Below are 23,620 nucleotides of genomic sequence, written 5' to 3' on the forward strand. Positions count from 1 at the left end.
ACAGTGACAGATTGCTTAAATACAGACTTCTCCAGGATCCTGTTTTTAGCCCTCTTTTGTCTGTGGGTGTTGAGTTCATAGTAGACTAAATAGAAACAGCTCCTCTACTTACTGCTTACTGAGAACTTACTGCTAGTTCTCAGTCCTTCTATCAGGTTCCAGACCCTCACTTCACTCTCCCTACTGCGAGCCTGTTATTTCTAACACTGAATTTACTTTCCTTCACACAAACTTGTTTCTCCTGGTTGTCCAAGTGGGATTTCTGTTAATACCAGCCTGCCCTCACCCAGAATGAAAATTTTGGAATTCCTTTGACTCTTCCAGTTTTTAATTTAATTCTGCCTCTCAAATTCAGCTACCAATTCCTATGAAGGAAAAAATGCCATAGCCTAGCTCAGGCCTCATTACCTTTTACTTGCAGTGTGTTTTCTTATTAAATATTCCCTATATTGATATTGATTCCATCTTCAGTCTGTCATATTTTACTGCTATATTCCTCTTCCTACAGCATGATACCTTCTTTTTCCTTTTTTCCTTTTTTTTGTTATAAACATTAGTGGGACAAATGGCATGATTTGAATGAAGTCTGTAGATTGTAGATTAGATAATCATATTATATTAGTGTTAATCTCCTGATTTGGATCACTCCATTATGGTTATGTAAGAGACTGCCCTTATATTTAGAAAATACACATGGAAGTATTTGGGGGACATTGTCTGTAATTTACTCTCAAAAGTTGAAAAAATCATATTGTATATATGTCAAAAAGATACATATGCATATATGGAGAGAAAGAATGTTAACATAAAGCAAATATGGGAAAGTGGGAAATATTGATATTTGGGAATCTGAATGAAGTATACATGTGAATTCTTTGTACTATTTTTATAAATTTTTTTTGAGTGTGAAACTATTTCAAGATTGAAAGTTTTAAAAAGTTGGGACACCTAGATGACTCAGTTGGTTAAGCGTCAGACTCTTGGTTTTGGCTCAAGTCATGATCTCACAGTTCGTGAGATTAAGCCCTGCGTTGGGCTCTGTGCTGACAGGATGGAGCCTGCTTGAGATTCTCTCTCCCTCTCTCTCTGCCCCTCCCCTGTTCTCTCTCTTTCTCTCAAAATAAATAAATACATTTTTAAAAAAGTTTTAAAAAGTCATTAGAGAGATAGGGAAAATTCTCTGTGCCTTACCCTCAGTTTTGCTCTGAACCTTAAATTGCTCTAAAAAAATAGCCTTAATAGTAAATTTTTAAAAGTTACTAGACTCCTGGAAAGTATGTAATCGTGTGATTCTGTTAAGCAAATATAACAATATCATGTTTTACTTAATAGTTCAGTTCACTCAATAAGCATTTGTTAAGCATCTTATTGTGTCTCAAAAGATATAACATAAATAAAGATATATAAATATATTTGAGTTCTAAAAAATGCCACTTCATTGTTTATACCCTCGTGTGGCATGCTGGCTTGCTATAGTTTTGACTATTACAAGGAGCAGGGCTCAAGGAGAAGGGGTCCCAGGTTGAATTTTCCCTGACTATGAAAGGAAGCAGTGGCCAATGTGCTATTTGCCTTCTCCCTTTCTACGCAAGTGTTAAAGTCACTTGAAATTCTCTCCTATATGACCCTACATTTGCTGCCTTAGAGCCTTCATTTATCCCTATATTAAAGTGGGTAAAAGTTTCTATCTGAGTCGCTGAAGTCTATTTTCAGATAAGTGTTTTGGGTTTGTTTGTTTTTTTAATCTTGCTAGTGGTTTGAAGGGGAAGCTATAAATACTACATTTTAGCATGTTGAGATGAAGCCTTGAGCAGCTTACCTCAGGACATGGCTCCAAGCAAAACTTCTGGAACTTGAATGCTGGGAGATACCTAATATGTTAAATTTGGCAGTACCTGTTCTTATCCATAAATCTATTTTTGGTGACAAGTAGTTTCTGCATTTCTGAGTGGTTATCACACCAGCCCTGGTGGGTGTCACTTAACTACACCCGTGGTACTGATGGCTGTCTACACATGGCACCTCATAAGTTTTATACTGGCAGATTACTCTCATTTTAACTCAGTTTGATAAGCTCGAGTTCCCACGAAGGAGCAGGCACTGATTTATGCACCATGTATGCAAGGATGAGGACAGCACAGTCTGACAGAGGGAATAGACACATGAGGAAAATACATAGAACGTAAACTAATAAGCATAGTTACAAGGGACAGAGTTGGCACTGAGAAGAGATTATTAACTGTGTAGGAGAAGAGGAGGAAGAAGCTGAAGGGGAAGAGGACAAAGGGGTAAAAGAGCCAAATCCTTATCTTCCATAGTAGGAAGTCAGTGAATAAATTTGAAATTGGATAATCTAGAAATAATGGTAGCAACATGTTTATAAGCAAGATGGAAGTAGATGGCAAAAGAAAATTGAAAAGGGCTGTATCTGGGAAACAGGTATCTGAGCAGGAGAAAAATAGGCCTATTATTTTTCATGTGAACTTTGTAGTACTCAGACTCTTGAAAACTCTATGCATATTGTTACTTTGTTAAAAACTAAAAAAAAAAAATTTAATCCTAATTCTCTTTTTAGGTCAACTGAAGGGATGTCATTCCCATGTATCCTATGCTATAAGTAGACAACACATCCCCTTTCCTTTGAATTTACACAGACATTCTATAAACTCCTTATACAGCATTGACCATATTCTGGGTTTAGAGTGTTTGTTTACTCTTCCCTCTGCTAGATTATTAGGTTTTTGAAAGCAGGAACTATTCGTCTTAAAATCTTCCTCAGTGCTTATTAGCTCCTTTACTTGGAGTTGGCATAACTGAATTGGGGATTTAGCCATGTCATTTGTTAGCTCCTACTTTGGATTCTTGGTACCCTGAAAATTCAAATGTTCTAACGAATATATAGAGGTGCCAGCTGCTAAGCATTATTTATATCTTTTTTTGCAAGTGTAATTTATGTAGTGCTCTTAAATCTGATTCAGTGGATTTGGGTAGAATACTCTATTGAAGAGCACATGCTGGGGGCACTTGGGTGGCTTGGTTGGTTAAGCATCCCACTCATGGTTTCGGCTCAGGCCATGATCTCATGGGTTTGGGAATGGGAGCCCCGCATTGGGCTCAGCACCGGGCATGGAGCCTGCTTGGGATTCTGTCTCTCTCCTTCTCTCTCTGCCCCTCTGCACCACTATGTGCTCGTTGTCTTTCTCAAAATAAATAAATACACTTTTTTTAAAAAAAAAAGCACATTCTGGATTACTGACTATTAGAATTTTTGTTTCTTGAAAATTAGCTAGTTTCTCATTTGGATAGCTACTGGTATTGGAAAGATTTGTTTCTGTTATTTATTTATTTACTTCCCACAAGAACTCCTTTTATTTGATTCCAAGAGGACTGGTATTGAGTGCATTTGATACTTTGCCATATTAGGGGATTAGTTGTTTTAATATTTTAATCCCACAGTAATCAAACAGAGTAATAAAAGTAGATTGCTCTTGAGAGAGCATTTGGTCTGCCCTCCTGGCTGTCTCCTAAGGCCTAGAGAATGTTCAGCCTATTCTAGACAGATGCTAGGGAAAGTTTTCTATTAAAGCACAGCCCCATTTCCACACTCACCCCCATTTAAAGCAATATATAATTCACCAGCCTCACCATGTTCTTTCAAGTGTCCGGTTGGTAAATCCAAACTCCTCTGTTTAACCCAGCCATATTTTTATTTTTTTATTTTTTTTTAAACAAAAGTAATTTTATTTTTCTAATTCTTTTTTTTTTTTTTTACAAATAGTTTATTGTCAAATTAGTTTCCACATAACACCCAGTGCTCATCCCCACAAGTGCCCTCCTCCATGCCCATCCCTCCTCCCCCCCACATCCATCAGTCCTCAGTTTTTGTCAGCATTCAAGAGTCTCTCATGGTTTGCCTCTCTCCCTTTCCCCCACCATTTCCCCCCTTCTTCTCCCGGTTGGTCCTCTGTTAAGTTCCTCCTAATCCTCCTATACGTGCACACATATGATATTTGTCCTTCCCTGCCTGACTTATTTCGCTCAGCATAACACCCTCAAGGTCCATCCATGTTGCTACACATGGCCAGATTTCATTGTTTCTCATTGCCATGTAGTATTCCATGGTATAGATAAACCACATCTTCTTGATCCATTCATCTGTTGATGGACACTTAGGCTCTTTCCATGTTTTAGCTATTGTGGAGAGTGCTGCTATGAACATTGTAACCCAGCCATATTTTTAGTCACTTTTCTCCTTATAAAAGTGGGGTTAAAAAAATTTTTTTAATGTTTCTTTATTTTTGAGAGAGAGACAGAGAGATGGAGAGGACACACAGGCAAGGGAAGAGCAGAGAGAGGGAGACAGAAAATCTAAAGCAGGCTCCACGTTGATAGATAGCCTGATATGGGGCTTGAACTCACAAATTGTGAGATCATGACCAGAGCCAAAGTGGGATGCTTAACCGACTGAGCTGCCCAGGCCCCCCTAAAGGTGTTTTAAATACTATTTCAAGATATTCTTAGCGCACTTGGGTGGCTCAGTCAGTTGAGCGTCCGACTTCGGCTCAAGCCATGATCTCACAGTTCGTGAGTTTAAGCTCCACATTGGGCTCTGTGCTGACAGCTCAGAGCCTGGAGCCTGCTTCAGATTCTGTGTCCCTCTCACTTTGCCCCTACCCTGCTCATGCTAAGTCTGTCTCTCTCTCTCACCCTCTCTCTTAAGAATAAATAAAAAGCATTAAAAAAAAAAAAAAGATGTTCTTTAGCCCTATGGCTCTTGCTAAGTTTATTAGGCCTGATTTTATATTTAGAGAAATAGTGTATTTTTATAAGTCAAAAAGTAAACAATTCCTCAAACCATTTGGCTGCTATTCAGTATGGTAGAACTAAGTAGTTTACAGAGTGTTACGTATACCGCAAAACTGTGTTAAGATAGGATTAAATTACCTAAAAGTAAAAAGTCAGTAATTTGTAATGCCATTCAGTTAAAAAATAAAACCCAGTTTTTAAGTTTAAGTTTTTAATTTTAAAACATTCCTCTAGTTTCTGGGTGAAGTTAACTGACTTTACTAAGAATCCAAATATTCAAGGATATCTCATTTGGAGGAAGCAAAAGGAAACAAATGATTACATTTTCCTGAATAGTTAAATTTCCTTCGTGGCCCTGGGCACACCTTCTTTGTACCTGGAACTGTGCTGGCCGGAGCTGCGAGGCCTTCTGCCTGGACCCTGCCCCGTGTGTACACAGCCCAGGGATCATCCAGAGACTTGAAGTTGTGACTCCCACTCTGTGCTTGCTTCTTTCAGGGGTCCCTGTCTCTTCCAACTGCTGTGGCCGCCCTAATTTCTGCCCTTCTCATTCTTCAGCCAGTGAGACTACATTATTTCTATGTAAATTTTAAGCCTCTCTGTTTGGCAGTAACTGGGAATTCTCCCCACGCAAAAGGCTGGAAAAAGTGGAAAACTCACCCAGTACCATTCCTGCCTTCCGTATGTTGACTCTCCTCCAACTTCTGCCTGTTTTTAGTTACTCTCTGGAGTGCTCCACTAATTACTTTCAGTATTCTGTCCAGAATGTATAACTGGTACCTGTGAACTCCTCTGCAATTATAAGAAGCAGAATTCATCTCTTGTCTTATTTTAATGGATATTACAGGTCACAGGGAGAGTTAGAGCTAAGTCTCAGATTTATGAGGCCAAAGTATAGATTTTGCTCTTGAGTATGCCCCTGCTCACTTTTTTTGCCCTTTTAAAGTAGTACTGTATTGTGCCAAAGTGACTGCAAACATAGGCACTGAAGTGAAATGGCAGTACTTAGTAAAAAGATGTTTATCTGTATAATTCAGAATATTTTTATTAAGATTAATATTGAAATGAAAACACAAGAGCTCTGTATACTTAAAGAGAACTCCTAGGTGGATCCCCAAGAATATGTCCCCAAATTTGCATATCCCAGTAGTGAAACATTGCCAGCTCTCCAGAGCAGAGCTTCTGACTTTTATTATTCTCCAGTTTAAAAATCTTTCCATGAGAAAAAAAAAAAAAAAAAAAAAATCTTTCCATGAGAGCCATTCTCATAAATTGCTGGTGGGAATATAAATTGATATAATCTTTATGAAGACAGTTTGGCCACATTTTTCAAAATTACTATTGCATTTAATCTTGAGTTAGCAATTTCCCATTGGGAATTTTATCCAGTAGATATACACATATGAATGAACATTTGCATAATGTTCTTCATTGCCACATTGTTTAGAATAACAAAAGGTGAGGGGGTGCCGAGGTGGCTCAGTTGGTTAAGAGTCTGAATTTAGCTTAGGTCATGATCTCAGGGTTCTGAGTTGAGCCCTATATGGGGCTCCCTACTGTTACCTTGGAGTCTTCTGCTTCCCTCTCTCCTTGCCCCTCCCCAACTTGTTCTCAGGCACCGTGTGCGCTAGCTCTCTCTCTCTCAAAAATAAATAAATATTAAAAAAAATAAGAATAACAAAAGATGAGACACTGTCTATCATTAGGAAATAATTTAATGTTTACTGTGTATTAAGAGACTACAGTGAAATTTGAAAATAATTTTGACAATAACAGCAAAATATTTTTAACAGAAATGATAAGGAAAATATAAAAATTTATGGGATATAGCATAATCTGTGTTTACAGGAAAATTTAGAGCCTTAAAAACCTTCTATTAGAAAAGAAAAATACCTGAAAATCAGTAATCTGAATGTCTCTAAAAGTTAGAAAAAGAAAAGTAAATTAAATACAAAGATCATAGAAAACAGGCAATAAGACAGGAGAATTTATTGAAATCAAAAACATACAGCAGAAAGAATAACACACAAAAAAAATGGGGTTTAGCATTATAAAATTGACTCCAGACAAGGCTGATCAAGAAAAAAAGAAGGCCCATGTTAACAATATCAGGAATGAAAAAGTAGACATTACTACAGATTCCATAGTCACTAAAAGGACAAAAAAGGACATTAAGTATAATTCTTCCAGAGCATAGGAAAGGGGATACTTCTGAGTTTGTTTTATGAAACCAGTATAACTTTGATACCAAAACCTGAACCAAGGATATTATAAGAAAGGAAAATTTACAGGCAAATTTCTTCCATGATTATAAATCCAAGACTAAGCCAGCAATATATGAAAAACATATCAGATGTGTGCCAAGAGCGTATATTCCACAAAGAAAAGTTTGGGTTAACATTCAAATCAGTCAAAAAAAAAGACTCAAAAATCAGCCAATTTAATTCATCACATTAACAGAATAAAGGAAGAAATTATAAAAGCATGTCAATAGATGGAAAAAATTGATGAAGTGTTAACTCTCTTTCATGATAACAAAGAAAACACTCTGAGCAAACTATGAAATAGAAGGGGATTTCTTTAATCTTACTAATGGTATCTACAAAAAAAAATCTACAGTAAATATCATAATTAATGGTGAACTATTGAATGTTTCCTCGGTGAAAGATGAGAAATGAATGACAAAGGAGCTCATTATTACCAGCTCTAGTCAGTATTGTCCTATCAGTCAATGTGACAAGAAAAAGGAATCAACAGTGTAAATATAGAAAAGGTAAAAACAAAATTGTCATTATATATGTTAATTCCTCTTCCTACCTGCAAATTAAGGTTATAAGATTGCTTGGTGGATATAGACATTCAGTCCTCATAATATAAATGGCTGTTTCATACACTGGGTACCTAAAGAGACTTCTCAGACAAGGCAAGAGGCTAGAAAAAGCTGCTTCACAAACTGACTTAAAAAAAAAATCTCCCTTTCAAACCTGCTTTAAGTTGAGATGGTGGCTTGAGACAGGGAGTTTGGCCTTTTGCAGCCAAAGACAAAGATGTAGTGGATGAGGAGATGTGAGCTTAGCATTGTATGGTGAACACTGCCAACATTTTCCCATAGAAATATGTTTGCCTAGTGGCTAAATTCTGTAGGATTCTATGTCCACTGCTGGTGAAGTAGTCTGTCAAAACAGCCTAAGGAGGGGCGCCTGGGTGGCTTAGTCGGTTAAGCGTCTGACTTTCGCTTAGGTCATCATCTCGCGGTTCGTGGGTTCGAGCCCTGCGTCGGGCTCAGTGCTCACTGCCAGCTCAGAGCCTAGAGCCTGTTTCGGAGTCTGTGTCTCCCTCTCTCTCTGCCCCCCCCCTGCTCACGCTGTCTCTCTCTCTCTCTCTCTCTCCTAGAAATTAAAAAAAAAAAAAAAAAGCCTAAGGAGCTTGTACAACCTGTGTCACCTTCCCCCATGGGGATCTGAATTCTTAGTTAAAATGGGGAGAAGCAGGGGTGCCTGGGTGGCTCAGTCAGTTAAGCTTCTGACTTCTGCTCAGGTCACAATCTCGATCTCGTGATTTGTGTTTTCAAGCTCCTCATTGGGTCTGTGCTGACAGCTTGGAGCCTGGAGCCTGCTTCAGATTCTGTGTGTGTGTCTCTCTCTGCTTCTTCCCTGCTCATTCTCTCTCTCTCTCTCTCTCTCTCTCTCTCTTTCTACTTCTCTCAAAAATAAATAAACCCTAGAAAAAAAATTTTAATGGGGAGAGGAAAAGAGGAGACATTAAAATTCTTGGCATATTATTTCTACTTTGAGACTTTCTTATAATTCAAAGAGTAGAAAGTTACCCTTTGAAGAAATGGAAAGACAAACTTGTTTAAATAGCCAAGGGACTAACTCCTCATTTGAAATTTTATCTCTGTGTCTCTGCTCCTCTGAGTAGATCAATATTAATATTAAAAGAATCTTTAGAATCTCTGTCAGGAATTTACCTTTGTAATACTTGGTAACAACATTTAACTTTTTACCTGACTGGCTTGACGCTGGCTTCATTATTGCCTCACTGGTATAGAAACACACACACACACACTGTATGTGTACAGTATTGTACGTATGAAATAGTCATGGAGGGGTGCCTGGGTAGCTTGGTTGGTTAAGTGTCCAACTCTTGGGTTCAGCTCAGGTCATGATTCTCCTGTTTGTGGGATCGAGTCTTGCATTGAGCTCTGCACTGGCAGCATGGAGCCTGCTTATTCTCTCTCTCTCCCTCTCTCTGCTCCTGCCCTACTCACACTATATCTGTCTCTCTCAAAACAAATAAACTTAAAAAAAAAAAGAAAATAGTCATGGATTGTCAAACCCTTATAGCAACTTTGGGTCCAGTCTAATTACTGGACCTGCTGCTGAAGCCAGAGAACTGAAAAGCACAGCTACTTGCCATGAGCGATCTGGCCCTAAATGACCACCATGATCTGCCCATACCAAGTTATGCCGCTCTCCTCTGCCCAGCAGGTACATGTGTAACAACTTTGTAAGGTAAGTAATATTATTAACCCCATTTTACACATGGAGGAGCTAAGTCATGCAGAGGTTAAACAATTTTCCCCAGGTCACATAGCTGGCAAGTGCTGTTGAGCCAGAATTCAACCCCTGGCCATGTATCCCAGAGTCTATACCCTCAGTCTCTATGCCGCACTACCTTCTAGGATTATTTTAATTAAAGAAAAAAAATTCTCCACATATTAAAAACAAAGGACAAAACAAACAAACAAAAGCTGTTCTGTTTGTGGAAAGGGATCTCAGCCCTGAAGTCCCAGTCTCTTACTTTAGTGAGGCATATGAGAACACAAGTGTGCAGAGGTAAAAATTTTAGTTTGAAAGAGATCTTTCAATTACTCAGCAGTATAAGCATTGAAAGGGCTAAGAAACACTAGCCTGTGGGATGATTTTATATAGCATAAGCATTTCAAGTATTTTTCTCTTTAAAAGTTATGATGTTTCTTTAATTCATCTTTTTGTTGCTAGTTCTTTCATAGCAAAAGAAAATCTAATTCTGGTAGGGGATTTTATAGTAACAAGCTGAAACTTGAAGTTTCTGGACCTTAGGATCTCCTACCCCATTAAAATATTTAATGAACCAAAGCACTTCTATGTTACTGCTTTAGAGCAATGTACTACTATCCTTGGAGGAGCAAAAAGGTAACTAACTAAGATTGGGAAAGTTATTTTTTTTTCTGTGTAAATATATTTTGGCTTTGAAAGTATAACTTTTAATCAAGACTGTGCTTTCCTGAAATTGATTTTTTTTTTTAAGTTTATTTATTTTGAGAGAGACAGAGATAGTGTGAGTGCAGGAGGGGCAGAGGGAGGGGCAGACAAAGAATCCCAAGCACAGAGACAGCACAGAGCCTGACTCAGGGCTTGAACCCGTTAGCCAGGAGATCATGAGCCGAAATCAAGAGTCAGATGCTTAACTGACTGAGCCACCCAGATACCCCGCACTGCCTGTTTTTAAAATAAAATTTTATTTGATCATAACTATACCCTTATACCTATTATTCATATTTTGTCTAAGACTATCTTCACACTACAAAGCAGAGTTGAATAGTTGCAACAGGTAGCATATAGCCTGCAAAGTCCTAATATTTTCTATTAGGACTTTCTATTTCTGGCTGTTTAAGGAAATGCTTGCAGGGGTGCCTGGGTAGTTCAGTCATTTAAGTGTCCGACTCTTGGTTTTGGCCCAGTCATGATCTCATGATTTGTGAGTTCAAGCCCTGTATTGGGCTCTGTGCTGACAGCGCAGAGCCTGCTTGGGATTCTCTCTCTCTCTGCCTCTCTTCCACTGGTGCACACATGCACGTACTCTCCATCTCTGTCAAAATAAATAAACTTAAAAAAAAAAAAACGGTTTGCAGACACGATCAAGAGAATTGACAGACAGGAGCTGATGGTGGATTAGTTCTATATTCAGAGAAAACAGTATGTTTGCTCAATTCAGGGAGAACAGAAGTTGAGCAGGAAAGGAATAGTAGCCTTGATTTACTACATGGCTTAACTTTGAATATATGTATCTGGTTATAACAATGTAAACATCTAATACTGTGCTAATTAAAATTACCACGCAGCTGCATTGGGAAGACAAGAGGGATGTGAATGTGTGGTGGGAAAAGGAAGAAGGAACTTGATCCTCATCTTCTGTAGGGAAGGTCAGTAGATAGGCCCTCAAACTGAAGAAACATGGCAATAAATATCAAGATAATTGGTTAAAAGAGATAAAAATTGATTCCTTTGTAGAGAGAGAAATAAAGAGCAGAGAGACAGGGACTGGTATTTTTCATACAAACAAACTTTTTGTAGGCTTTATAAACTGGGTACCTTTATACTTTTGATTTTAAAAAAAATAAAGAGGGGCGCCTGTGTGGCTCAGTTGGTTTACTGTCTTGAGTCTTGGTTTCAGCTCAGGTCAGCGTCCAGAGTCATGGGATCCAGCCCTGCGTGGGCCTGAGCGTGGAGCCTGCCTGAGATTCTCCACCCCCCTTCTCTGTCTCTCCCTGCCTCTCCCTCTTCCCTACTTGTGTCTGCACACACACACTCTCTCTCAATAAATAAAATATTAAGGCATTTTTAAAAATGCCCGCCCCCCCCAAAAAACCTGCAAAACAAAAAAAGAAAACTTCAAAGTCAGCAAATACATAGTATTTACTGAGCTGCCCTTTTTGGTCCTTCCATCCCAAGGATATAGATCACTCATCATCCCAGCCTGTCTCCTGTTGAGTTGGGACACCTTCACAGAATTGTCACATCTGTGTTCCAGTAGGAGGTGGCCCTGCTCAGGACACCAATATCTCTGATTAAATTAATGAAAAGGCGCCAATTTAGGCAGATTCTGTCTAGTTCACAGACATTTCCTCCAAAAGTACATGGCTAAGATGCATTATCCAGCCTAGCATCCGACTGCTCTAAATGTGTTCAAAAGTAGCTGTATTGGAAAACTTCATCTGCTCTGAATACCATTTCTTCTTAAGCCCACAAACAGAGGAAGACACATACTTCTCAATAATTATTTGTAGATACTGGATAATTTACTAATATTCTTTCATCTTCTGGTGCTGGACCTAACATAAAACAGGCTAGTAAATGAATGAATGAATAAATAAACTCTGCTGTATAATCAACATTTTTTTTAAAACCAGGATGACCTGAGAAACGCAGAAACAAAGGCCGTTTCATAACTTTGTGCAGTGTTTCAGTGACCAAAGCTAAGTTGTGTTCCTGAATGATTTTGATTTCTGAATTAAAGTAGTTTTTGCTTTTTTTCCCCCTAACTCTTCATAGGATCTTTCCAATTAAAGATGTACCCCTGGAGACTGATGGCCTCTCTAATTGGCTCTATCAACGTTTTATTGAAAAAGAGGAACTTTTATCACATTTTTATGAAACAGGTACAGAGTATCCTATTACATAGGTTTCTGAAGTTAGTGGTGGTTCCAAAGATGTACTTTGGGGGGAGATAACCATTTTTCCATTTTTCAGATACCTTAAAGGAATCAAAGGATGTCTGGAGTTAAGAATTTCAGCATAGAATATTCATAAGGACAATGTTAGTGTTAAATTTATTCAGGCTTTTACTTACGCAGTATGCAAGATCAAACAATGAGTAAAATGTATAAATGGAACAAATGCAAGAAGGTACCAGTATTTGGAAAACTGCACATCCATATACAGTTACACAGCTGTCTGATGAAATAGCAAATAACATTTCTGATTTGGCATTGTGCTTACTTGATTGTTTAAATAATACCACCATCGTGCAGTTATTTGAGATCATTTTGAACGACATTTTTTGCATGCTTATTCTTTTCTTTACATACGAGGGATAAAACTTACTCTTTAAGTTTTCATGGGTACAACCTTATACTCTTCTCCTTGGGAGAAAAAAAGTCTATTTATCGTAAGGTCCCTTATCTATACTTACTATTTCCTACTTTCCGTGAAAACTACAATGCAGTGAAACAGACATAGAAAGGGAGGAGATGAGAGGGAGGAAGAAAGGAAGTTAGGAAAGAAGAAAATTAGAGTTAGTAGAATGCTAGGAATTACCAAAGTGCTTTCACAAATAACTAAGTATATTGTAGGCTTATTTTCTAGAACCTACAATATGAAAAAAAAAAAAAAAAAGAGGAAAAGAAGGTTGTGTTAGGTCTGACGATGGCTATGAGATTTTAGATTAACAGAAAGTGCTGTATTCTTCCCACTTAGATTTATTTAGTTCAGAATTAATGTTCCTCTTAAATCAGACCTTCAAAGGCCTGATAATGAACAAAGACTGATACTGATAATTACCTTTAATGCTTTTGTTTTTGTGTTTAGGATTTTTTTCACTTTACCCACAACAAGATTCCTTCCTGATCCTAACATTCTGACTCTGGGGCTGTGGACTAGTACACATTCTGTGACAGCAGTTGGATGCTGTGCATGTCTTTAGAATTCTTAGTAAGACTCATTGAACAAGATATCCCTTGTTGCACCATGTACAGTCCTTGGTCTTACTCTCAAAATGTCTTTAAAGATAAAACAGGATAGATGTGATGATAGATGATAGATAGATGAAGAAGACACAAGGTGATTAAGAGTTAAGAATATCTCTTCTTTTTCAATCTTCATGTCTTGCTTTATCATATTTAGCCAAAATTATAGCAACAATAATGAAAGTCTTTTTTTAAGAAAGCTATTTGTATAATAGACCTTGAAACTTGAAAGTGTTCTCTGTAAATTGCTTGTGAGAAGCAAATCCCCACATGAATCAGCTTACCCAAAGGGATTATCAGCAAGGACAAAGACTATTTGAAATGCTGAAGTGTTATCAAGATGACCTTAGGTAGTATTGCTCTGAAGTAGTCTAGCCTTCCCATCCAGAAAAGAATTTAAAGGCATCTGTTTGCTTTGTGTTTCTCTTTATATTATTAAATTTCATAAGTAATATTGCCTTTTGAAAATAATATAAGTGATTTGCCACCACCTTTTGCAAAAAACATTTAACTTGTAAATAGAGTAATTAGTGCAAGTTATGTTATTTCAGAAATTATTTAGTATCAATTTCACACATCCTGTGTCCTGGCCACTATGGAAATCTCTAGGGTTCCAGGGGAAACAAGGCAGCCAGAGTGCCTGCTCTCATGCAGTTTATACTCCAGAAGGAGACAGACAGTAAACAAGTCTGTAGCAAAAAGAAAAGATAGATCTGGATCATTAACAGATCATGGAAAGTGCCGAGAAGGAAATAAACATGGCAATGAGTGTGACGTCCTTAAGTGGTGGGGAAGTAGATGGATGATATTTTTTCAGATACTGGAAGAATGCAGTTAAACCTGCCATTCACTGAGATGAGAAGAAGCATCTCAGGCGGGAAGAATAAATGCAAATGTTCAGGAGCAGGAAAAGGGTCAGCAGTTTGTAAATTGTATTTCAACTGAGATCTCTCTTCAGGAACAAAGGGAAGTCACAGAAGATGCTTTAAAAAACACACAACAGAAATTCTAGTTAAACTAATATTCAACTTTTGTTCAGAAGACCTACCACCATAGTAAAACAAATTAATATTTCTGTCTTGTCTTTCAGGGGCTTTTCCACCTCCCAAGGGCCATAAGGAAGCTGTTTCCAAGGAGATGACCCTCAGCAATATGTGGATATTTCTCATACAGTCTTTTGCATTTTTGTCAGGCTATATGTGGTATAACATCATTCAGTATTTCTACCATTGCCTGTTTTAGGAATTGACTGGGACTTGTCAAGGTCACCATAGGAGTTCAGACTTTCATAAGCGTGCATTATTTTACATGTGCAAATCAGAATATAAAAAAAAAAAAGCAAAGGAAATTCAATGGATGGATTACTATTTATCCCCCTTTGGGATATTTTAAAACTCTACTAAAATGAGGATCAGTAATATAATGACCTGCTAATATGTTTTAAGGACTTTCCATGTTTTCAAAAGATACACTGTACCACACATTTAAGCCAACATCACATTCAGAGAAGAGGAAATCATAAAATCATCCTAGAAGACTATCTGAGAGAAACGCCGTTGCCACTAGATGTACTTGGTAATCTAGTTCAAGCTCAGAAAGTTGTATCCATTCCTCTTAGCTCGTAGCGTCTCTTAGGGCAGTGCTGTAGAGCCCCCTCATTTCCACCGGCCCTGGCCGTGTCCCTGGGAGCCCCGAGGCAGGGGTACCCTCTGAGGACCTGTTCCCCTGTGGTTTGCAGTGACACTCCAGTGTCAGTGTCAGGCCTGCTCATGGGGGGACAGCAGTGTCCACTGGACACATCCTGGTACTAGAATGTGTTTCTAAAAAAGGCTAGCTCAGTCCAATATCGTGTTTACATGTGCTAGTGCTTTCCCTTATATGAGGGGGGTCACTTGATTTCTCTTTTTGTATAGAAGGCATATCATAGATTGATAATTGTCTTTTACAAAATGCACTTTTATCAGATGCATATATAGCAAAGGATTAATAATATAGCCTGAAAACCAGCGTAAGCCTAGTCGGTAAGTGACGTTCTCGAGAGGCTGTGCTGTCTCCGCGTGTGTACCTGGGCGTGGAAGCCCTGCAGGCTGCCTGCTCTGAGCACCGCTGGTGTGAGGCTTCCGTTGAGCTCCGAGGCGTTTGTCTCCCATTTTGGCTTATTAGCACCAATGCTCGGGGACGGCTGAAACTAATGTAAGACATTTAAATGATCAGTTTGAGGTGGAACAGGGGTTGGATCAGAAAAACAGGAGCTAGAGCCAGATATGGGCTCAAAATGGTGACAAGCTCTTACATGGCACCCCTGAACCCGTTCTCCATTGTCACATCAGGTTGCTGCCGTGCCAGAGTGATGTGACCAGGATTCAGACCAGCACAAAAGGCTTCCCCTGTCTCTTCCCATTGTTTTTAAGAAGAATAAAGTCAAGTCTCTATTCCTAGAGAACATTTTTTCCCACTATGTTCATGTGATTTACCTCATAGTAGAACCAGACTCTTCCCACAAAGCACTGGGACCGCATCCACCCTTCCCCTGCACCCTCAGAGTTGAGACAGAGCGTGTGTTTGGGTTTGGGACTGTAGGACTTTTAAGATACTAGTAAGTCAGGGGTAGTTTTCTGAGATATGAGCAGTGTAGATTCCCCTGTTGTCGCTAATCGTACAAATGGCAATTTTGAGAAGTAGGCCAGAAAATAAAAATAGAGGCTCATGTTTTCTATTTTTAAATAAACCAAAAAAAGAAACTGAAAAGATATGAATTTTCTCCCAGTTATGTGGGAAAGCTAAAGCAACACCAAATAAAAGTCCACAGCAGCCTCGTCTTTAGGTTAATTCCGTGCATATATGAAAGAGAATAATGTGTTAATGAAATACCTCATTGCATATTATGCTACTACTGGTAAAATGCAGAAGATGGTGTTAATGCATTTGCTTTGGTAGTGGTTGTTATAAGATGCGATTTTTTTTTTTTGAAATCTAGACATTTTATTGTATGTTTTACAGTGACAGTGAGTTGAGTAGGTGAAATCAATCTCAATTAAGAGGCATGGATAATGATAGGAAGCCAAAGAGAAGCTTCTGTTTGAGGCCCAGCAAACACTGGTAGATTACAGGATGAATTGAAATTGTTCATTTGAGGGATTAGTCAGCCATCTGGGGGATAAGTTGCTCACTGTCAGATATGGCATACACAGTCCTAGCTAAATAGACCTTTTTCTCATTGCTAAAGCAAGCCACAGGTAGGAGTGGCCAATTCTCCTATCAAGAAAAAAAAAAGAGAGAGAGAGAGAGAAATGCATACAAGCATACATAGATGTGATTTAGAGCCACTATTGCCATCACTGTGGTCCAAAGGAACGTGATATTGTTAATATACTGTACACATTAAACCAACTATTCTATAAGACGCTTTAATTTTCAAGTGCAGAGTCATTTCAACAGTCTCTAGAGTGACAGATACCAATAGATACGTGAGTTCATTTTTGAAAATAGACCTGTGGGATGTAAATAGATGTGTAGTTGACCTGTGTATCCCTCTTTGATTGTTTATCAACGTGTTCTCTCTCTTCTGTTTGCAAAATACGTTCATTTGAGAGCATCGATAGTGCTTTCCTCACCAGTAACTGGAGTTCTGCTCGCACTAGGGAATGTGAAGAAAGAATCAGTATTCTTATATGGTGAATCAGGGAAGCAGCAATACGCCACTGTACAGAACTGGATAAAAATTCCTAATTTGTACTTTCTTTGCAAAGTGAGATGAAAGGCGGTTGAGAGACTGTACATTTTGTTAAGGGGAAAAAATAAAACTGTGCCAGTAGTTTGTAGAATCTCAGTACTTCTTGATCTCAGCTGATCTGCCTAGATTCCCACGTCAGAGAGGATTGAGAACTCCCTACCGGATCCTGGTCTCAGCAAGTCACAGCAGTGGAGCACCTGCTTGGCTATGACCACACCGGCAGTTCACTCTTAACTTCAGAAACTATTATTGGTGTTGAAATACACAGATACGATGGAGAAAGCTATGCACCAGTGGAAGGTAAAGGAAAATTATAGAATGGAAAATGATATCTTGGGGTGGGCAAACAAAGTAGTTGAGAATTTAAATAGACTTTTTTAAAGATAACTCTGAGTTCAGATCTGTCATAATATTAAGTAGTTTTTAATATTACAATCAACCATTAATTTCCCACTATAAAGTAACTAGGGATTACTGGATGATTAATCCAATAATATGTCATAGTTAGCCAAAAATCTAGTGTGTATTTATAAGTTTTCCCCCACCAAACTTTTTTTTCTTCTGGGGATGCTTCCTAATGAAAAAAAAATGATTTCAGTTGTTTATTAGTTTCTCTTGCTTATGTATTTATGACTGTGTTAATGAGTAGTGAAAAGATTTGGGAAGACAGACAGCTTCAAAAAGAGAGAACACAAAAGCCTAAATAATCCGTGGGCTAGAAAAGGAATCCCTGAATAATCAGGAGTTGGCGGTATTGCAATTATACTCAAGCCTTTTATGAGAATGAAATGTTAAATCACCCAGTGTAAACCTCACATCATCCTAGGGTTAATATCGTTTGGATTGATGTTAAGAACGGCTCTTCATTCTTTGCTTGTTATTCACTTGTGGATTTGTCTTTAGTAACGTTTTTGACAATCACTTCCCTAAAGACTCTTCTGAACTAGTGGGACCTGGTTATAATCATAGAAAGTAGTTTTTAATCATGGACAGTCTTATTGGATTCTTTTTATATTTAAGAAAATTTTATTTGCACTGCTGAATAGGAAGAGTTCACTATTTTCTTCAATACACAGGACTTCACTCCAGAGTTACCATTATGAGCAGGTCCCCTTGGGTCCACAAAGATGAATAAAAATGGTTAGTCTCATTTTTTGCCATGTAGTGCTGTGAACCTTAGGTCTGTGAATGTGAAAGGCAAAGTCAAAAGCAGGACTGGGCAGCAGGTATACTGGTTTATTTTATGAGGTGGTGGAGACTAATACATTTGGGACCAAAACCACCTAAATTGGACATTTCTAGATCACAGAGGGGCCAGTGTTCTCTGGAGCAGTCACTGGTTGGTGCTTTGTTGCAGTCATTTTGCATTGATCCTCAACAATTAGGAACTGGACCCTGGGAATAAGCTGAGGGTGCTGAACTGTTGGGGAGGGTGACTGTAGCCATATGGAAGAAAAATATGGGTTTTCTGCAAAATTTCCATTTGAGAATTTTTACATTTAATATTTTTTAGAACAGTTGAAAGTGAAAATTTTTTAAGTGTATTCTAGCTGCAAAGTATGCACACATATTTCAAATGGCTTTATTTTTATTGTGTAGAACTGTTGAACACATGACTGATGCACAAGTTCTTTACATGGGAGGAGTCTGCATTTTACAGTAACTTATCTCATGACTGGATAATGACACAGTGATACATTGACCTGCCATTGTTACATTAAGTGCTTTCATTTTCTTCACAGTTACTGCAAAGTTGTATTTATTTTATACAGATGGGTTTTAGTTTTCCTGATGCCATATGTTTACTTCAGCTTGTTGACTTGTTTTCCTTTCTTTGTGTATCTGCATGTTGTAATGAATGATAAGAATGAATGTAAAGGCTGTGGCAACTGTAATTAATTTTTGTAAAGGGCTGGTCACACATGGATCTGGGTTATGAATGCATATGGGATTATTTTAGTAACCAGATCACCTTTTCAGAAATTTAGATGTGAACACCAAAAGAAGCATTTTCTCAACAACAACAACAACAAAATGAATAGCTGGTTCTATTTTTTTTTAACCTAGAAAAAATAAAGTTGATTTTTTTCAAGTAAAGTGCTTTTACTTCTTAGTGGTGGGGATGGGGTGTTTGTGTGTTTCTGGAGATATTTTGGCATTAACATCTATGGACAGGTACTTAGAACACATCATGGCAGTTGGATGCTGAGGGCAAACCGAAAAACCAAATAAAAAAACATTGTACTTCCTTCTTTGGTTTTAACCTATTTCCTCTGTTCCTTCTCCATTCTCCCCCATGGTATGGTGGAGATACTGGTATATTGTTGGTGTCTTGGTTAACTGTTCACCAGTCTGCTCTCCTGGGGAAAAGAAAATGCTGTGTGCAAATGTACATAAGTTTGCTATAAATTTTCCCGATAGCAAGGACATATAACACAATTAACAGATAATAATAAAATATACTTTATTGTAAACTCCATATGGCCAAGTGATTCTCCCAGGATGCTTTAATTGATTTTGCTGAACTCTGGTAGCCAACCTATGACTTGAAAAATGGAATAACATCCTAATCCGCCTGCTTCTCAAATTTATTGTCACTCAATCTGGTATGTGATCTACTGTTAAACTATTTCTTACCCTTGTACAAATTTTACTCATTAGGTGAACCACCTTGAGCTCCAGCACCAATTATAAGCTTATATCATTTTAATAACAGCTGTTTAACAACTGCTGACAAAACACTAAAGTGGAATAGTTGGCTGTGGCATCAGGAGCCGTCAGGAACTGTCTCCAGGATACCACTGGCCTGTCTTTTCTGTTTGTGTAATTGTTAGTATTGAATAAACCTCTCACAGTTAAGCTACTCAGTGCTCTCAGGAAATTCCCATCACTGACCCCTGAAGGGTCTTTAAAAGGTGGGAAAGCATTAACATTAGTCCTACAGAGCATGCTTTTGATTGGAAGAATTTGACAAATGCAAACTTTTATCCTGAGGTGCATGGGAAACTTGATTTTTTTAAAGCTGGCTCTATGCTTTCAGGACTCAAAGTTTAAGTCAACTGATAGAAGTCTCTCTTAGATTTTGTTTTGAGCCTTTAAAACCTTTATTGTTCAGATATTTGTAGAATATGTTTGATCCCACTGAAAAAAATTTAAATGTATTAAAAATATCTTATACAATCTACCAAATAAGTTAAAATGTTATACAGTTCAGTCTACCTCTTCTTCTTCTATTTGGATTCAGGCTATTGTTTTGAGTTGAGGTTGCATTTTCCCCCCTAGAAGTTGATTCTGTCGAAGATGAAGAGCAAATTGGGGGCAGAAGACTGAAAGCAAATTTGAAGCACTCAGAGATTGCTGACCAGCCCTATTTCTCATGAGTTGGGGGCGGGGGGAAAGGGGAGCCATTGTTTTAAATTTCCACTTGATATGAAAATGTTTGTTTTTAAAATGTTTCTTCCTGCTGGAAAAAAAAATGTATTTTTAAAAGGAAAAAAATCCTCTTTCAGCTATAAGAAAAAGTCAGCTGTATGGGCAGGTGTGACCATATCATAACATGCTGATATATAAATCAATAAATTTTTACCTCTCAGGACTTGTATAACCTTGTTCTTAACTCCTAGAGGCATGAGAAACAAAAAGTATCAATAATCCAGATCACATATAGACAACACACACGGAAGGGAAGAGAGTTGGCTAGCCACTAGAAATGAGACTAGTTCTTTTCATAATCAGAAAAATAGTCTTAATTAGGTATAATCGAACACTTTTTACAAAGGAAGAGATTGGAACAATGTTTTTCTTTTTTCTTTTTGCTAGGCAACATGAGAGCATCACAAAGTTCATTTCTGAGTTTTCCCCTGGAAGGTTTCTGTTGTCTTTCCTCGGAGTACTTTCTGACTTTTAGGTGTGAGATTCACTCTAGAGATGGTGGTAAAACTCTCACCATTTACTTACCATGGCCAAAGAGAACCCTGGGCCGTCCTCATGAGTATAGCTGTTGTCTTCGTGGTGCCATTGAGAAATCATGGGGCTGAGAGCCCTCTCCAAATTATCAACTGCAGCATCTTCAGGCCTGTGTTTCATTATTGCTGCAAAACTTCCTGACAAGGGTCTTGTCTTCCGTCTTTCACCAGTTAACACTGTATCAGGATCAGGGCACCTAGAAGTGGAGAGATCAGAAGAGTTAGAGTACTAGGAAGAGGAATCCAGGAGAGATAGAAGACAGGGAGTCCAAAGGCTACTCTCTAAACAGGTACATACACCCCTGACCCATGAGGACCTCAGGGGGTACTCCAACATGGCGGTCTTTGGGAAATTCACTTCTGTGAGGACTCTGTCCTATGACTACATCCTCAGGGCTCACCTGTGGAGGGTCCCACCTGCCATTTCAGATACTCTGCACTCTTGGCAGAAGAAATGCCTGCCTCTGAGCCATTAGGCATCTCCAGGATACTGTTTTAAACAAAGAGACAATTCAAAATATTGGTGACAAGGAGCCTCTTTTAATCAAGGCATCTAGAGCCCACAATAGGGCTTTTATCTTTCCCTCGAATGTACACATTTCAGTTAGGACAAAGGATGGCATTGGAAATGAGGCATCTGGGCCTGTCTGTATTGGATGTATTGAACTCTGATATATTTAGTTTAGTGTGAGACAGTGAGAGCAATGGCACCTTGGGGCTCCAAAAAGCACAAAATGTAGAAGCCAACAAAGACTTCTTTTGGCTTAGACCCAGTACTGGCATAATGTCACTTTGGTTAAAGTGAATCACTGCCAATCCATTTTTTTAAATTACTTTTTTAATGTTTGTTTATATTTGAGAGAGAGAGAAAGCAGGAGAGAGAGACAAAGTACAAGCAGGAGAAGGGCATAGAGAGAGGGAGACACAGAATCTGAAGCAGGCTCCAGGCTCTGAGCTGTCAGCACAGAGCCTGACACAGGGCTCGAACTCCCGAGCCATGAAATCATGACCTGAGCCGAAGTTGGATGCCTAAACAACTGAGCCACCCAGGCGCCCCAAAGTGAGTCACAGGGCCAGTACAGATTCAATGTGAGAAGGTCTACAAAAGGGTCTAAATAAAAAAAGGTCTAAATGGCTCATTGAGAGCCATCTTTAAAGACCAGCTATCACAGGAAACAATTCTTCAGTTATTGGAATAAAGACCACTAGCTAGATCTAGAAGAATTCTCACACTTTAACAAGTTTGCCCATAATTTCAATAGTTGGAAGTTTTTGGGTTTTTTTTGAATTTCTGAATACTAAGAGGATTAGATATGTTCATCCATCACTCATTCATATAAATCACATTAATCAAAAGGATACATATCTAAAAGAATGGAGGTTTTGTTGGGGAGTGATCTTTATATTATTTTCAGCACTGACTGATGCATAACTCATTGGCCCTTAGCATTTCAGAGCTAACAGAAACTTTAGAACTCACCTTGTTTTGAAACGGCGGATTTTAGTCTATGGCCATACCACCCTGAACGCGCCCGATCTCGTCTGATCTCGAAAGCTAAGCAGGGTCAGGCCTGGTTAATACTTGGGTGGGAGATGGTAGATTTTATTCTGGTGCAACTTTGGTCCCTTGCTGGTAGCATCAAATGGCTACTTAACAGAATCACGGGGACTAAAACCAGGTCTCTTGATTTCCATTAAAATGTTTCCCCCCCAAAGAACAGATTGCCTCTGTTTGGGTTTTTGTTTTGAGTAAATAAGAGTTAAATCTAAAGGATTAAGTACACTTCTTAAAGGGGTGATAGATTTAACAGCTTCTGTAATTTCCTTTTCCTCAGTTTTAAACATAATAGTTCTCAAGTCCTAGATTATTTTTTATAACTGTTCCCTCAGCTGTTGCAGAGATACAATTAGCCACTAAAAAAGTATGAAATCCATGCTTTTTATCTTTTTGGAGGTGGAAATGAAATGCATTTTGTTTTTATCTCTGCCCTGTATAGTAGAAGATAAAGAGAATGCCTGACTGTAGACTGAAGTGGGGAGAAATTTCAATCTCATAACAGTACCTTTCATTTCTGAATTCCAGGTATGACACTGGCAGCAGGTAATACATTCAGTGCCTCTAGTGCCCAAGTGTCCCTCCATCATGGCAGCTGCTGGATTCCAGGGCCTGTCCAAGAGGAGCCCACAGAAGGACATCAACACCCAGGACTCAGCCCATGAACTTGAATCCCAGCCCCATTCATATATTTCTTATCCTCTAAACCTCACTCTCCTCACATGTTAAATGGGAAACTTTCAAAGAGGTCTTTTCAGTATTACATGAGATCTTTTCTGTGAAGCACATTGTATTGAATGCTCAGTAAAGGAGGCTGTTTTATCCCACCACAGTTGAGTTTAACAGAGTATGTAAATTATGTCTGGAGGCCACATGACCTGTTTGGTTCATAAGAGTTTTATCACTATCACATAGGCTGTAATAACACCATCCTGTTTTCCTGAGCCCTAGGTCATTTGGGTTTCCATGATAAACTGCAAGGCAGTCAGCATGACCAAGCTCCTAACCTCATATAGTCAGACTATACCTCATTATTTAAGGCTCCCGACAGC

The 23,620-nt window shown here is 38.5% G+C and overlaps 1 protein-coding gene across 3 annotated transcripts in view; it reads left to right on the forward strand.

Moving 5' to 3' along the window:
• The window catches only part of LPGAT1 (lysophosphatidylglycerol acyltransferase 1), a 133,397-nt gene extending 110,080 nt beyond the window's left edge, over positions 1-23,317 (forward strand). For 2 of the 3 annotated variants that reach the window (XM_039230087.1, XM_039230086.1), the window contains exons 8-9: positions 12,123-12,229; positions 14,406-16,606. In XM_039230087.1, coding sequence (XP_039086018.1) covers positions 12,123-12,229; positions 14,406-14,557 — 259 coding nt within the window. In that variant the 3' untranslated portion in view covers positions 14,558-16,606. Of the gene's footprint in view, positions 1-12,122; positions 12,230-14,405; positions 17,349-23,096 lie in introns of those variants that run through there. The other variant, XR_005528043.1, reaches the window with a different exon arrangement.
• The last annotated feature ends 303 nt before the right edge of the window (positions 23,318-23,620 follow it).

The sequence above is a fragment of the Hyaena hyaena genome, unplaced genomic scaffold, assembly GCF_003009895.1.
Source record: "Hyaena hyaena isolate Hyena2069 unplaced genomic scaffold, ASM300989v1 scaffold_43, whole genome shotgun sequence".
NCBI lineage: Eukaryota > Metazoa > Chordata > Mammalia > Carnivora > Hyaenidae > Hyaena > Hyaena hyaena.